Source organism: Bos indicus, chromosome 20, assembly GCF_029378745.1.
Source record: "Bos indicus isolate NIAB-ARS_2022 breed Sahiwal x Tharparkar chromosome 20, NIAB-ARS_B.indTharparkar_mat_pri_1.0, whole genome shotgun sequence".
Classification (NCBI taxonomy): Eukaryota; Metazoa; Chordata; class Mammalia; order Artiodactyla; family Bovidae; genus Bos; species Bos indicus.
In genome coordinates this window covers 23755118-23772122 of record NC_091779.1, presented here as the reverse complement: position 1 = coordinate 23772122, position 17005 = coordinate 23755118, and the positions used below count along the sequence as shown (strand labels likewise).

Sequence of the window (17005 nt, the reverse complement as noted above, 5' to 3'; positions counted from 1 at the left end):
AAGAAGCTGAGACTTTATCCTAATGAGTCAGGATAGTGAGTAAGATATTTTAAAGTAGGGGCATCATGTGGTTTGAACTTTGTTTTAAAAAAGGTAACTCTAGCTATAATGTGAAGAATGTAGAAGAGAACAAAACAGAAAGTAGGCAGTTTAATTAGAAGCTTATTAAGTAATTAAATAACATAATGGTAGCATATATGAGGGCAATGCCAGTAAATACAGAGAGAAGTATATGAATGAGAGAAGTATTCAAAAAAATTCAACAAAGTCCAGGTGACCTGATTTAGAGGATATGCAAGAAAGAAGGAATAATTTTGGATATTTTTACTTTACTGGTTTGATCAGGATATTATCTGAAGCTTGAGAGAAATATTTTCTGATAGATGAAACAGATCTGGGGAACCTCCTCAAATAGATGGTAATTCATACAGGTATCATTTTTTAAAATTTATTTTTTGCTACACTGCTCTGCATGTGGGAACTTAGTTCCTCAAGCAGGGATTGAACCTGTGTCCCTGCAGTGGAAGCATGGAGTCTTAATCACTGGATTGCCAGGGAAGTCCCCAAATATTGATTTTTTAAAAAAGAAAATTTTAAATGAGGATAAGACATAAAATGTATACTTTATTAAGTACATTTTAGAGAGGTGGGCAAAAAGATTGGCTGTAAACATAACAGCTGCCAGAGGAAAAGCTGCATAACTCTCACACTGACCATAAACTAAAACAAATCACACAACTATTCCTAATAAGAAAGTCAGAGTATCATCCTAAACATCTTCATAAAGAAGCTCCTGAATAATATAACGAGTTCTGTCCCAGCATCTCTTTCATCATTATATTTAACATGATAATGAATTTCACTGGGTTTTCTCTTATTGTACTGTTCAGTAAGAGGCTGAGAGTATCACACTGAAGCACAGTTCAGTAAATCAGGTCTACAGACTGCTATTAATAATACAAAACCATCAAAGAACAGCTCCCTGCAGTTGGTCTAACTTTTAAATTAGGATTCATTCTGATATATATTTACTAAACAAACTTCCCTGGTGATTCAGACAGTAAAGAATCTGCCTGCAATGAGGGAGACGTGGATTTGATCTCTGGATTGGGAAGATCTCCTGGAGAAGGGAATGGCAACCCACTCCAGTACTCTGGCCTGGAGAATTCCATGGACAGAGGAGCCTGGCGGGCTACAGCTCATGGGGTCTCAAAGAGTTGGACACAACTGAGTGACTCACACATACACAGTTTTTTAATAATTTGGAGTTCCCAGAAAAACTACTGGCTGATGCAAATATTTCATCTTAACTAACAGAAAAAAATTCTCATTATAAACAGACAAATTAGCATTGTAAGTTGATTCTTGACGATACTGCTAAAATCCAGGTATTAACAAACATGGCTACACCCATCACTGCCAGGAGCAGTTACCCATGCTAAGTCACTTCCGTTGTGTCCGACTCTGTGTGACCCCATAGACGGCAGCCCACCAGGCTTCCCCATCCCTGGGATTCTCCAGGCAAGAACACTGGAGCGGGTTGCCATTTCCTTCTCCAATGAATGAAAGTGAAAAGAGAAAGTGAAGTCGCTCAGTTGTGTCCGACTCTTAGCGACCCCATGGACTGAAGCCTACCAGGCTCCTCCATCCATGGGATTTTCCAGGCAAGAGTACTGGAGTGGGGTGCCATTGCCTTCTCCGAAGTTACCCATGGGCATGCTCAATCGAGCTGCCATACATCCTCTTTCTTTCTCTTGAATTTCTATCACTTACCTATTACCGAAATATTGTATTTAAAAACATCTTAAGCTGAACTAGTACAACAACAGGAAAATGGTTAAATAAATTATGGGATATCCAAATAACACACTTCTATAAAGCTATTAAAAAATGGTATTTTTGCAGACTAATGATGTGAGAGAATTATAAAGTGAATATACAAACTATAAAAAAATACATATATAAATGTACAAATGGCAACATTAATTTTTTTCTGAATCATGAGACTACAGATAATTTTTATTTTCATTTTTGTATCTCTCTATACTTCTAATACTTACTAACCAAAAGGAGGAAAATAACCCAGTAATCTATATTTAATATATTAATTAAAAATCTGTTAATTAAATCTATTAATTAAAAATCAAAGAATGAACTTTCACTAATGCCTTCTGAACTTGGTGAATTAAATTCATAAAAACTTTACATCAGGGAAAATTGAAAAAAAATTTTAAATAACTAAAATGCTATATATATAATTTCTTCAAAAAATTATGTACAAAGCAAATCAGTTTAACACACACTAACTGATAAGAGATGTCTGCAGCCAGCTTCCCTAGGCTTGAACCCCTAGCTGCAGAACTTACTGACTGTATGAACTTGAGTAAGCTATATAAACTCTGTGTGCCTCAGTTTCCTCAACTTTAAAATAGGGATAATAATATCTATTTCTTTTGATTAAATGAAGGATTGCTGGAAGGATTAAATGAAGTTGTATACATGAAGTCCTTAGAATAGCCCCTGGCATACAGCAAATGTTCTACAGTATTTGTTAAATGTATCAATTAGCATGAGACCTGTTTGTTAGAGGAAATTAACTAATTACATGTAAAGTGCTTGGCATTTAGTAAAAATGAAGAAAATGTTACCTAGTATTAGAAGTAACATCTTTTTAACACAAAAATGTTTAGAATCATTTCCTGAACATACAGCGATAGAATCTACTCACCTCATCTACAATAACATGAGACACATTTGTTAGGAGACCATCTTCTTGAAGTTTTCTTAGCAGAACCCCTGTTGTACAATAGAGTAACCTGGTAGATTCACTAGCACGAGACTCCATCCGGATCTGATATCCACACAAAGAATTCTGAAGGGAAAACACAGAGCCAAGACTGGATTCTCACAAATGATCTGGGAAATAAGCTTTAGAGACTGAAGTACAGGTGCTGGCCCTGCTCCTATATGGAGCAGTCTAAGTAAATCTGTTTAGTGCCATTTATTACTTTCCTATGTTTTCAATTATACCAAACTATAAAATTTGTTTTGGCAACTTAAACAAGAAAAAACTTTTTTCAGAATTTTGAAACAAAAAGCTGTTCTCCTGCTTTGAGTACCATTAACATGATTATGGAAATATTAATAGATTTAATCAATTTCTTATGAAATTATCTTGGAGCAAAATATTGAGGTGCTCAGGAACAGAATTTTAGATCTGCTCCTACAACTTAAGTCTACTCTTCTATCAAGATCTCATAAAAGCTGCAACCATTAAAAACCAGTGGTGCCTGATGAGAATCCTGAAGTCACTTCTATTTCCATCACATTTTCTTTCTTACTCCTTCAGTCATTCCTTTGCTGTGTTTGTAAACATGTCTGTCATCCCCTTAATTTAAATTCCTTATAAGACAGAAATTGTGCCCTTTGTCCCCTTACATGTCATAAGAGAATCCAGAAAAATTTGCACATAAAATTTTAATGAAGGGTTATCTAACTTAAAGATAAACAAAAATGTTAAGTACCTATCTAGAAAGAACAATTCAAAGCATAATTAAATTGAATTACATGAACTTGTAATTCATTATATTTGGTTCTAAACCAATTTTATTAATTTCTACATTTTGCAGTCACTCTGGTTAAGGTTTGGCCAGTTTTGTGTACACTTTTATCCCCAAACACAGGACAACAGGTATTTTAAGTTCCTTTTTCTATTTTTTTTTTATATATAGGATTTGAAAATAGTCTGATATAGTCTTCTATATTGTTTTTTTGCTTCTGTTCATTGAGCTAATGAAAATCATTCAGGAATATATCCTACAGAAAAGATTTCCAGATACTGAGATATCTGGTATTACAATTTACCTGTATGTATTTATATTCTTTGAATGGTCAACTTAGTAACGTAATATATTGGAGTACTCAATTATTAAAGTGAATATATTTTTCCTTTTACATGAGAATTTTAATGATAATTACTTACAATCCTTTTCCTATAAAGGAGAGTGGCATATCATACCTATCAAAGAAAACATGAAAAGCACTTGAGATGTGCTATTGAACAAACAGTATTGGTCAAAATTCATATATGGTACAGGTTCCATTTGGATCCCAAGAGCACAGGTAAGTAATGTCATATCACCATTCTCTGAGGTAGAGTTGAACATTTTACCTTTCCTCCAGGTCCATTTTCACAGCCCAATTCATCACACACTCTTGTGGCTAGACTCACTGCTGAGATTCTTCGGGGCTGGGTGCAGACGATGTTACATTTAGTTGTTCCCCACTCATTCAGGAGCAGATCTTCTAAGAGAAAATGTGGCACTTGAGTACTTTTACCACTCCCTGTTTCACCTGCCACCACCACAACCCGGTGCCTTTTAAGAGTTTCAACAACTGAACTCCTGTGTTTAAACACAGGTAACTGTTGCCTTTCCTTTAGAAGTCTCTGGTACTTAGGTGTGCTTTGCAACTTTCTAAAGAGGTTTCTAACAGGTTCCAAATCTTCCACCTTTTCTGATTCCAAGGACAGTGCAGAAAAATCCTCATCAGAAACTAAATTTTCCCAAGATTCCTCAGGATCTTCAGAGTTTTCTCTCTTATTTTCAGAATGCTGTTGTTGCTGTTGCTGCTGCTGTTTCAGTTTATTCAGAAGTTTGGCAATAAAAAGGTCACGTGGTTTATTGGTTTCCATTTTATTTAATTCTTCCTTTTTCTTTTCCGCATCACTCCATTCTAGCCAAACATCTCGGTAAGTAGGAGGAAGCAACTGATGAACTGACTATAAAGGAAAAAAATAGTAATACGTTGTGTTGACTAATTACTGGATACCAAAATTCAATAGGTTAGAAATGAAAAGAATAGCTATTGCTTCTTAAAATAGCTCTTAAACTAGTAGGTTACTACCGTATTTTAATAAAAGATATACAGCATATCTGGAGTAGGAAATGGCAACCTGCTCCAGTATTTTTGCTTGGAAAATTCTATGGCCAGAGGAGGCTAGTGGGCTATATATAGTCCATGGGGTCACAAAGAGTAGACATGACTGAGCGCACACATACATGCATATGATGCAAATCTATAAACAGCATATATATTCAGGCTTCTGGACTTACTAGCTGTGTGACCTTGGGCAAGTAACAACTTCTTGGTGTCTTAGTTTCTAAATTTGTAAAATGGGGCTAATAATTATACCTCCTTTATATGCATACTCTGAGGTAAACTTTCAGTTAATCAAACACAATGCTTATTCTATGCTATGCTAAATCACTTCAGTCGTGTCCAACTCTGTGCGACCCCATAGACAGCAGCCCACCAGGCTCCGTCTGTAGCCTACCTGGCTCCTCCCTCCACGGGATTCTCCAGGCAAGAACACTAGAGTGGGTTGCCATTTCCTTCTCCAATGCATGAAAGTGAAAAGTGAAAGTGAAGTCGCTCAGTCGTGTCCGACTCTTAGCAACCCCATGGATTGCAGCCTAACAGGCTCCTCCGTTCATGGGATTTTCCAAGCAAGAGTACTGGAGTGGGGTGCCATTGCCTTCTCCGAGTGCTTATTCTCGAACACAATAAACTATTAAACACATGTTTATTATTTATTCCTATAGTGGTGCTATTTCCCTGGTGGCTCAGAGGTTAAAGCGTCTGCCGGGAATGTGGGAGACCTGGGTTCGATCCCTGGGTCGGGAAGATCCCCTGGAGAAGGAAATGGCAACCCACTCCAGTACTCTTGCCTGGAGAATCCCATGGAGGGAGGAGCCAGGTAGGCTACAGTCCATGGGGTCACAAAGAGTCAGACACGACTGAGTCACTTCACTTCACTTCATAGTGGTGCTATTTAAATATGTAGATGATCCACAAAGCATTTCTCAAAGTCCCCGCTGAGATTCCATTTGTATATTACAAGTCAAAGTATTTTACTTTGAACTCCATTGGATGGAATCTAAGTTATCCTGCCTCTGTTTTATTAAGAGCCCACAATTATTTTTGAAACATTGACAGTCATTTCCATCAATTAAGCTTACCTTATGATACCTTATTTTGCAAAACAAGGGAAATAAAGACATTAAGAACTTTTACTGAGAGAAAATGGAAAAGAATTATTATTTGGAATTCCACTTAATCAGTGTCTAAATTTTCAGTAGTTCTAATTCACCAGGAAGAAAGATATACACGTTTATTACAAAGAGAAAATGTTGACAATACTCCCAACCAAAAAAAAAGAGCATAGTGTTCTCTTAAAAGTGCTCTCTTCAGTAATACTTATTTTCATCCTTCCTTAAACTGGAAGCTTTAGTCGATATAACCTAAAAGTGAAAACTGGAACCAATGTCTTATATTTTAAAGTCGAGAGACAATATAACGTTAAAGGAAAACAATTGTTTAAAAACTCTCCTTAATTCAATCACTCTAGCACAGTTTTTTAATCTTTAAATCAGTGTAGCTTGCAAAGCTGGACCAAATGGTTCAGTGCCTCTGGTCCAAGGAGAGAAAGCTTGAACTATGTTTGGAGATGAGACAAAGTCAAAATTATAAATAAGCAAGAAACAAGGACTACTCAGAAGCAGCATTCAGTGAAGAGAAAACTGGCACAAAGGGCCACGATTAAATACTCCCTTCCACATGCAGATAGTTTTATGTTGACAAAATACACCCATTACTCCACAAATGAATTTTGAGACACTTGGATCTATAAAAACTTACCTGCCCTTTCACTAAACGATAAAGAGCTAAAGTAGCTCCCAGGTGCTGAGCCTGCATACCGTCCTCTGTTAAGATCGTAGGGCACACGACCAGGACATCATCTTCAGACTTGATTACCCTCACCCTAAAAGAAGCCAAAGACATTTTAAAATAAAATTGATGAAGTAAAAATGGTCAGAATCCCATTAACACTGAACTGTAGTTTACGTTATTTATATTAAATATTCTCACAGAAAACACTATATTAATACTAGCTAATGATTTATAGGCACTATCAACCTAGAGATGTGGAACCAGCTTCCTGAACACCTACTTAACTCATAAGAAAAAAAGTATCTTCATCTTAGATTTTTCTAAAAGTTCACTCAGTTAACCAAAAACATACCTACATTTCCAGTATCTACCTACTGCAACTTTTTCAAAGGAAGGATTTGGACTCTTGGGAAGATTCTTCCTGACCCAATCGATCAGAAACTGTTTGGGAGATTTTCCAGTCCAGCTTCGAGCAGTATAGTCAAAATTTCTTACATCATGAGGTTCTTTCTTTTTCTCTAAAATGACAAAGATTGGTTCTTTAAAAATGCTTATGTAGTAATACAGAATATCTTTTGAAGGATTAAAGTTCTCTCACTTTTGGGAACAGATTTTTTTTAAGAGAATAGGTGAGAAAAGGACGGACAGACCTGATTCGAGCAAGGGAAAGGCTGGCCTAAAAGGAGATAATAGGATGAGCAAAGTCATGGAGCCATGAAACAATATATGTTTTAAGAATGATACAGCTGTAGTACATAGCTGGGAGAATAAGGTGGAAAGGCAGACTGTGGCAGAATGCAAAGGATCGTCAGTGCCATAATAGAAGGTTTGAACTTGTTAACTGATTAACATTTTTAACCAGAAACTCATATTTTGATCTGTGTTACAGAAAGATAATTCTGGCAGGAGTCTGAACTGGAGAGAGATGAGGCTGAAGCCAGATGTTGGTAATCACAAAATGCTAAACAAATTATTATAATTATTACTTTTCCAAGAAAGTATGTGGAAGTGTAACTTTACTGCCATCTTTTGTAGTTTGTTGGAATACAAAGTTAATACAATTTCTCAATTATATAGTCCTTGATGTTTTACTATTTACAAATTACACTTTGGAACACTCTCCCTTCATTTTACCTTTTTCTTCTTCAGGAGCAGCTGCAGACTTTTCAAATAAATTAAAGTTCAAAGCACTTTCTCCTTCTGTGACTACAGGAGGCTTCTTTCTTTCATTCTGTTGGTATGAAATCTTTATGGCTGGATTGAATACTGGATGATCTTCTAAAGTTTCCATTTCTACCAAAAAAAATGATGCTTATTTTGTTTTTATTCATATTTGTTTTTCATGCCTTTTTACTCTGCAATTTTTTTTAAAAAACATTGCTTCTTTTTCCTTCCTACTAGGAATTTGTGCTAGAAGTTCAAGGCAATTTATTTTCACATTATATATTAACATTTTTAGAACAAATCACTTAACAGATGTAGAAGGCCAGGAAAAACATCTTCACTAAAAGTAAATTCTCATGGAATTATATTCACCTCTCCTTCTTGAGTGGAGATAGTGTTTTATGGTGTACACTTCAGGTTAACTAACTATGGCTGTAGGCCAAATCCAGCCCCGCTACCTATTTCCATATGGTCTGTGAGCTAAGGATGATTTTTACATCTTTAACTGGTTGAAAAAGATAAAAGGAAGAAATATTTGGTGCCATGTGAAAATTATATGAAATTTCAGCATCCATAGACTTTTGTGAAAACATAACCATTTGCTTATGTCTTGTATATGGCTGCTTTTATGCTGTGGTAGCAGAGTTGAGTAATCATAACAACCTGTAAAACTTAAATTTACTATTTGGCTTGTTGCAAAAGTTTGCCAACCCCAAGTGTAAACTGTTAGGAAAGAGAAGACATACAAAAAAGAGGCAACTACCATCCTAGGAAAGCCAATAAAAAAGACATATTAATACATCTAAGAATTTTAAAGTGTTTACCTCTTTGAAATTTCCTTATTTTCTCTTGAGCCTCTTTTTGGCCTTGCTTGTTCTTTTCTAGTTTAAAGGCAGCTGCTTGCTCTTTTGCATCCAGAAGTTTAGCTGCAAGGTGCAAGTACCTTTCATTCTGGTGTTCCAAATAAGATGATGACAAAGAAACGAAGAGCAAGATTAGTTTATCTACTGGCAATGTATTGTATCAAAACCTGTTATCTTTTGATCTTATTCTTCAGTCCAACAAATCTTTTAGCAATTTTTCATAGAGAAATAATACAAACGCGCAAATCTGTAGGTACACAGATGTTCACTGCAGTACTGATTGAAAAGGAAAACTGGAAATCAAGGGTGGTATGCTCTACAGAGAAAACTAGTCATTGGGGGGGAAAGTCAAGAAGCAATAGAATGAGGGTAATGCAAAGAACTGACTCACTAGAAAAGACCCTGATGCTGGGAAAGATTGAAGGTGGGAAGAGAAGGGGACGACAGAGGATGAGATGGTTGGTTGGTATCACTGACTCAATGGACATGAGTTTGAGTAAGCTTTGGGAGTTGGTGATGGGACAGGGAAGCCTGGCGTGTTGCAGTCCACAGGGTTGCAAAGAGTCGGACATGATGAGCAACTGAACTGAATTGAATCCAAATGGAGAAACTTACTTGACATGTTAAATAAAATAAGCAAACTATGGAATAAAATGTAAGTATGAGCTCACTTCTGTAAAAAGAAAAGTTACTTTTACACGTTTTATAAATATATGGATTTAAAGGACTGCATATGCAATAGTACAAGACACTCGCAGCCATAAAACCAAAATAAAACCGAAGCAACGTTGTAACAAATTCAATAAAGACTTTATATAAAAAACAAAAATACACTTTTCTGAAAGCTGCTGTTGCTAAGTCACTTCAGTCGTATCTGACTCTGTGCGACCCCATAGATGGCAGCCCACCAGGCTCCTCCGTCCATGGGATTTTCCAGGCAAGAACACTGGAGTGGGTTGCCATTGCCTTCTCCATTTCTGAAAGCTACCTTCCTATAATCTCTATCTTATGGAAGACAGTCAGGGACATTACAAAAAAAAAAGGCCTCTGGAGAAAATGTGTATTATAAAATTTAACTCTGCTGAGCAAAAACCAAACAGAGAGCTAACCTCAAATTACTGGTTTTTCCTTTAGGTTAGGTTAATAAGAGATGGGAAGCATCAAAGCTCTGGGTAGAGAAGAGGGCATTAGCAGTGCTGCTATGAGACACAACCACTGAGTCGAGGGGAAAAGACACAACTAAGGAAGCACAATTCTGGGACCATTCTGTGTAGAAGCCGTCAGCAATAGAGTATAACCGACAGAAGGATTGGCTATCACCTCAATTTCACCCAAACCACACTCATTCTTTCAATCTTTCCTATCTGTGGCACTGATACCACCATCCCTCTGCTTACGAATCTCTTGCAGTCTTTGGCTTCTTAATTTATGTTCAGTAAATCAGCAATTTCTATTGATTCTTCCTTTAAATGTTTCTCTTCTAAGTTCCAATTTGGGGACCTCCCTGGTTGTCCAGGGGCTTCCCTGGTAGCTCAGTTGGTAAAGAATCTGCCTGCAAATCAGGAAACCCCAGTTCAATTTCTGGGTTGGGATGATCCCCTAGAGAAGGAATAAGCTACCCACTCCAGTATTCTTGGGCTTGAGACTGGGTTCGATCCCTGGCTTGGGAAGATCCCCATGGCAGCCCACTCCAGTATTCTTGCCTGGAGAATTCCATGAATAGAGGAGCCTGGCAGGCTACACTCCATGGTGTCGCGGAGAGTCGGTCACAACTGAGCGACTTTGACTTCATTGGCTGTGCAGAGGCTAGGACTCTGCACTTCTGCAGCAGGGGGCACAGGCTCAATCCTGGTCAGGGAAGCTCTGCATGCTGTGCAGTGTGCTCCCACCTCTCCCCCCAAAACTATACAAATTCCACTTTGGGACTTTATTATTTCACACCTGAGCAAGTGCAAGACTTAGCAAATGGCCTCCCTACCCTTTGCAAATCACATTAATCACTACTAAATTCGACCTAGAAAGTCAAATTCTTGTGGGTTACCTGCCTCCACACAGTTAGCGAGCCTTCATAATTAATAGGGAAAGTTCTTTTTTTTTTTTTTTTAATTTTATTTATTTATTTGGCTGCTCCGGGTCCCAGTTGCAGCATGTGGGATCCAGCTCCCTGACCAGGGATTGAACCTGGGCCCCCTGCACTGAGAGCTCAGAGTCTTAGCCACTGGACCACCAGGGAAGTCCAGGAAAGTTCTTGAATTCATTTTCTGGGCATCAAAATTTTCTAGTCTCAGTTGAACTCACCTGTTTACTCCTATTTGCTAGTACTCACACATTTTATCCTGATTATGGTTTAATATGCAAAGGTCCTTTGCACAATTCCACTTCTGTACCCTTATTCACACTATTTCACCCATCTGGGCCATTTTCCCATTCCTTGTTGCCTATGCATACTTCATGCATCCTTCAAATCCCACTTCTTTTCAGTAAGGCTGACCAAATGCTCCAATTAGAAGAGACCTCTTTTTCTGAACCTCAAAATAACGTGTACTATCATAAATTGTTTTTGTTTTGTTACTTTAATACAGGCACATGCTTAAAAAAAAAACTCAAGAGGATACAGAAGAGTATAACCCACCCACTAATCCCAGCCCTACTCACTAGTAATAGCTTCTTGTGTATTTCTCCAGATGTCTCCTTTGCATACAAAAGGATGCAAATATATGTGTGTGTGAGTGTGTGTATGTATTCTTTTACTCAGCTGAGTTCATCATACTACACATCCTGTTGTACAACTTCCTTTCTTCCATTCTTAATCAACTTTATATAGGTATTGAAAACATACCCATTTTAAGTGAATAAGTGAATGTGTTTGATAAATGTATAAATCCACATAACCATTATCATAAAGACATAAATCACTGCCATCATCCCCAAAAGTTTCCCCATCATGCCTAACAGTCAATCTCCTTCCTCCATCCGTGGGCTCAGACAACCACTGATCTGGTTTCCCTTACTAGAGATTGATTTTGCATAGATGACTTTTCTAGAATTTAATATAATGAAATTGTTCAGCATGTACTTATTTGTGAGTTTCCTTCTTATATAATGATTTCTAAAGCTGCTTACAGTGTTTGGCTGTTATTAATAAAACTGCTATGAATATTTGTGTACAAGCTTTTTTTTTTTTATGACATTTTCATTTTTATTGAGTAAATACCTAGGAATGAAATTGTTAGGTCATATGGTAAATGTATGGCTAACTTCATAAGAAAGTGACAGTTTTCCAAAGTAGTTGTACTCCTACAATCAGCGTAGGAGTGTTCGGTTGCTTCATATCCTCCCAACACTTGTTATTGCTGCTTCTGCTGTTAAGTCACTTCAGTCGTGTCCAACTCTGTGCAACCCCACAGACGGCAGCCCATCAGGCTCCGCCGTCCCTGGGATTCTCCAGGCAAGAACACTGGAGTGGGTTGCCATTTCCTTCTCCACTGAATGAAAGTGAAAAGTGAAAGTGAAGTCGCTCACTTAGAAGTCGTGTCCAACTCCTAGCGACCCCATGGATTGTAGCCTACCAGGTTCCTCCGTCCATGGGACTTTCCAGGCAAGAGTACTGGAGTGGGGTGCCATCGCCTTCTCCGACACTTCGTATTACTGATCTTTTAATTTTAGCCATTTTGATAGTTGTATAGTAGTATTTCACTGCAGTTTTCATTTTCATTTTTCCCACAACTAGCAATGTTGAAGTTATTTTTACATGTTTATTGGACATCCAAATATCTGCTTTTATAAAATGCCTGTTGTCCTTTTACAACTTCTTTATAAATTCTAGATAGAAGTCTTTAATCAGATATATATATATTGTTATTTTCTTCCTACAACTTGATTTTTTTCACTTAATCTAATATTTTTAGTTTATCTTATGTAGGTTTTCTCTGTCCAGGCAAAGGCTTTCCTTTATAAAATAATGTGCTTTTTAAATTATCTGAATAATTTAGCATACTCTTAACACTTAATCATTTAAAAATATTTGGCGACTGTCTCTTTAGACGTGGGAGTGATGCAATAACATTTATTGAATGGTTATTTTGTGTCGTGTTTTCCCCTAAGTGTTGCATTATTTAACTCTCACATAAACCCTTAGAGATAACTATTTCTTCAATTTACAAATGAGGAAACTAAGTATTAGAAAACTTAAATATTTTGCGAGGAACATCCAACTAGAAGATCAATGCAAATTTCTACTCACAGGGTCAAATTTTTCCTCTTCTAAACTTTTAGAAGTCTCACTCTTTTCTTCATTTTGTTGTTCAGCATATCGCAAAATCCATTCTTTCATATTTACTTCCAATTTTTTTTCATCCTTTTTTGGCTAGAAAAAAAAAAAACAACAAATATCTGAAAAATCAAAATTAGAAAAAGATGTCAAAACTATCATCAAGTGTCACTGCTTTTATAATTTCTTTACACTCAGAAACAGTAGACACGTAAGTCTCAAAAATCATAGTGAAGGACAAATGAGTGGAACTCAACACTACTTTGTAAGTCTAAACTTACATAGTTCAAAGAATCCATTTACATAAAGAGGCAAAAAACTGACAGAACTGTGAAAAACCTGTATTATTCCTTAACAGTGGTTTTGTGCAGATGCTGTTTCCACAAATTTTTTTTTTAAGCTTTACTGAGGTCTGATACATTAACAATTGTACATATTATTGTGATTTAAACTATTTTTTATATATATATATATATATATACCCTCATCATTTTGATGAGTTTGGACATATGCTTATATCATGGATGCTAAAGCTGAAGCTCCAATACTTTGGCCACCTGATGTGAAGAACTGACTCATTGGAAAAGACCCTAATGCTGGGAAAGACTGAAGGCGGGAGAAGGGGATGACAGATGATGAGATGGATGGATGGCATCACCGACTCAAAGGACATGAGTTTGAGCAAGCTCTGGAAGTTGGTGATGGACAAGGAAGCCTGTTGTGCTGCAGTCCATGGGGTTGCAAAGAGCTGGACATGACTAAGCGACTGAACTGACTGATACACCCATGATACCATTACTACAACCAAGGTACTAAATGTACCTGTTACTTTCAAAAATTCTTGAGCGTTCCTCTGTGTGTGTGTGTGTGTGTGTGTGTATTGCTGTGGGGAGAGGCATGGTTGTGGTAAGAAAGCTTAACAAGAGATCTATCCTCTTAACATATTTTAAAGTACACAATACTGTTCTGTTGACTACAGGCACTATGTTGAACAGCAGATATCTAGAATTTATTGATATTGCATAACTGAAAATTACCATTATGCAACATTTCCCCATTTGCCCCTTCTCCATTTAGCCCCTGGTAACTACCATTCTGTTTCTATGAACATGACTATTTTAGGTACTTCATGTAAGTGACATCATGTAATATTTGTCTTTCTGTGACTGGCTTATTTAACTCAGCATAATGTTCTCTAGGTTCACCCAGGTTCATAGATGTTTCATGATATGCACAGTATTTGTGTGTAATGCCCTAAGGAAGTACACCTTCCAGTATTAATGCCTTTCTGTAACCCCCTTCCACGAAGATTTTGAATTGGCCACATGACTTGCTTCAGCCAATGTGACATCAGCAACAGTGATACAAGCAGAGGCTTGATAAAAATTTGTACACTGGTGTTTACTATCTTGAGATACTTGCTCTTGGAAGCCAGATGTCAAGTAAGAAGTCTGACCATTCTAATATCAAAATGTAAGGGGAAACCTAAACTAATCATGTGGAGAGAGAGATGCCTTGCTAGCAAGATCCCAGCTGAGGCTCTAGTCATGTGAGTAAATAAACCATTTTGGATCTTCTAGCCTGAGGAGATACCTCTTGGATCAGACAAACTGCCTAGCTGAGCTCAGTCCAAACTGCAAAATCATAAGGAATAAAATGTTGGTTTAAGTCACTTCATTTTCGGGTGGTTTGTTATGTAGCAATAGATAACTGAAATGACAATGCTAATGAATTTGCCAAACCCATTAGACATTTTCAATGAGTAAAAACATAACGGCAACCTAATACTTATACTCTTATGAACTGTTACACGTTTCACTCGATTTTATACTTTAAATGTTGAATTCTTAAATTACCATGATCTTAGGATCTTCTTCCCGCTTTTTGGTTTTAGGTTGCAATGGAGGTGAAATAGTGGCTTGCGTTTGAGGATACTGGAATTTTGGCCTACTTTTAGGTTGTTGCTCTTCAAATTCCTGACTGAATCCTTCAGGAAGCGCATCTTAAGAGAAATTGGGATAAAAATAATGTACATGATACAGAAAACATACAAATACTTATTAAACACATGCATAAAACCTGTCTAGACAAAGAGCACTTAACTTTCTTCTACTGTTCATCTTCTAGGAATAGAAATCCTACAATGAAAGTTGTTTTATTATCAAACCAGTGGGAACACTCTCTAGACGATAACCAGCCCACCTCAGTTTGGCCATTGCACCCTCAAAGTGCTAGACGCCTAAATTTTCATAAGAAAATCTTAACTCTCCCCTCCTCCTTGGTTGCATGTGGTTGCAGCCTTAATCAGTCATAGAAGCAATTCACATTCCAGGATCTTGCCAAAGATTACAGCCTGAACCCTGTGCTTAATTAAATATTATTTACCCAAAGCAAGATAGCCCTAATTTCTAAACCAAAACCAGGTACACAGCCTGACAGGTTATAGACAGTTAAGAATATGCTGTATAATGTGCACTGTAAAATGGCCATTAACAACTGAAAGCAACACATACAAAAATAATTTTTTCTTGCACAGACTATAATCCTTAAGAAGAATATACCAAAAAGACCAGAAAAAGGGTAAGAATATTTTAAAAATAATTATAACACAGTGAAAAAAAATTTAAGTGCAAACCAAAAGCTTGCTACAAATATCATAAACACAAATTATTTCAAAAGGTTTTATAAACTGAAAGAATGTTATGATAATACTGCTTACCATCTGAAAGGTTTAAACAGAGCCAATCCAAGGCAGAATGAAGATCACCACCATGTAAGAGTGTGTTAGTCATGGCATCTTCAATGTCCTTAGTTTTAAACGAAAATGCTTGTAAAGCCATGTATAAATCCTATGGAAGGGAAATGTGAAAAAGCCATTCTGTCAATTTTCTGTTTTTTCATTACTAAGTGTATTCTCCCATTCATTTTAAAACAGAAATTCTGACACAAATTATAACTTCAAAAGTATCTTTTTCTCTTTTTTTCCAGTTTGAAGAATTATTTTATTTGAGAACTAGAGAATTTGAGAACTACAGAAAAATAAAAAATGACCAGGAGAAATTGCTCATATTCTCTCTATCCAAAGATACTGTCTGCAATGCAATGTGGGTCCTTCAGTCATTTTTTTGTGATTTTTTAAAAAACAAATTTCATTTAACATTGTAACTAAGCATCTTCCCAAATTATTAGAAATTGTTCATCACTTGTAATAGTTACAGAATATTCCACTGGATAGATATACCATAATCTTGAGAGTCCCCTGGATTGCAAGGAGATCCAACTAGTCCATTTTGAAGGAGATCAGCACTGGGATTTGTTTGGAAGGAATGATGCTAAAGCTGAAACTCCAGTACTTTGGCCACCTCATGCGAAGAGTTGACTCATTGGAAAAGACTCTGATGCTGGGAGGGATTGGGGGCAGGAGAAGGGGACGACAGAAGATGAGATGGCTGGATGGCATCACTGACTCGATGGACGTGAGTCTCAGTGAACTCCGGGAGTTGGTGATGGACAGGGAGACCTGGTGTGCTGCGATTTACGGGGTCGAAAAGAGTAGGACACGACTGAATGACTGAACTGAACTATACATTTTCCTACTGGTGCTCACTTGGAATGTTTTCTTTTTCTTAAATCATAAGCCGTGCTTCAATGAACGTGTTCATATAAAAAGTAAAGCTTTTTAATGTACTTTCTAACACATTTTTAGATCTGGGCAAGACTGGGTTGAAATTCAGACTTTTTATTTTGAAAGTGAAAAGTGAAAAGCTCAGTCGTGTCCAACTCTTTTTGACCCCATAGATTATAGCCCATGGAATTTTCCAGGCAAGAGTACTGGAGTGAGTTGCCATTTCCTTCTCCAGGGATCAAAACCAGGTCTCCCACATTGCAGGCAGAGGCTTTACGTCTAAGCCACCAGGGAAGCCCTTTTTACTTTGCTAGTAATTAACAACCTCAGGCTATAATTTATATAATCCTT

At 37.0% G+C, this 17005-nt stretch overlaps 1 protein-coding gene across 1 annotated transcript in view; it reads right to left on the bottom strand.

The window, feature by feature from the left end:
• The window catches only part of DHX29 (DExH-box helicase 29), a 47117-nt gene that overhangs the window by 20354 nt on the left and 9758 nt on the right, over window positions 1–17005 (bottom strand). Inside the window, exons 4-12 of the mRNA XM_019982739.2 lie at window positions 15749–15878; window positions 14886–15031; window positions 13003–13125; window positions 8721–8847; window positions 7867–8025; window positions 7085–7250; window positions 6700–6823; window positions 4172–4780; window positions 2729–2872 (exon numbers count right to left, since the gene is read on the bottom strand). Of these exons, the coding sequence (XP_019838298.2) occupies window positions 2729–2872; window positions 4172–4780; window positions 6700–6823; window positions 7085–7250; window positions 7867–8025; window positions 8721–8847; window positions 13003–13125; window positions 14886–15031; window positions 15749–15878 (1728 nt within the window). The remainder of the gene's footprint in view (window positions 1–2728; window positions 2873–4171; window positions 4781–6699; window positions 6824–7084; window positions 7251–7866; window positions 8026–8720; window positions 8848–13002; window positions 13126–14885; window positions 15032–15748; window positions 15879–17005) is intronic.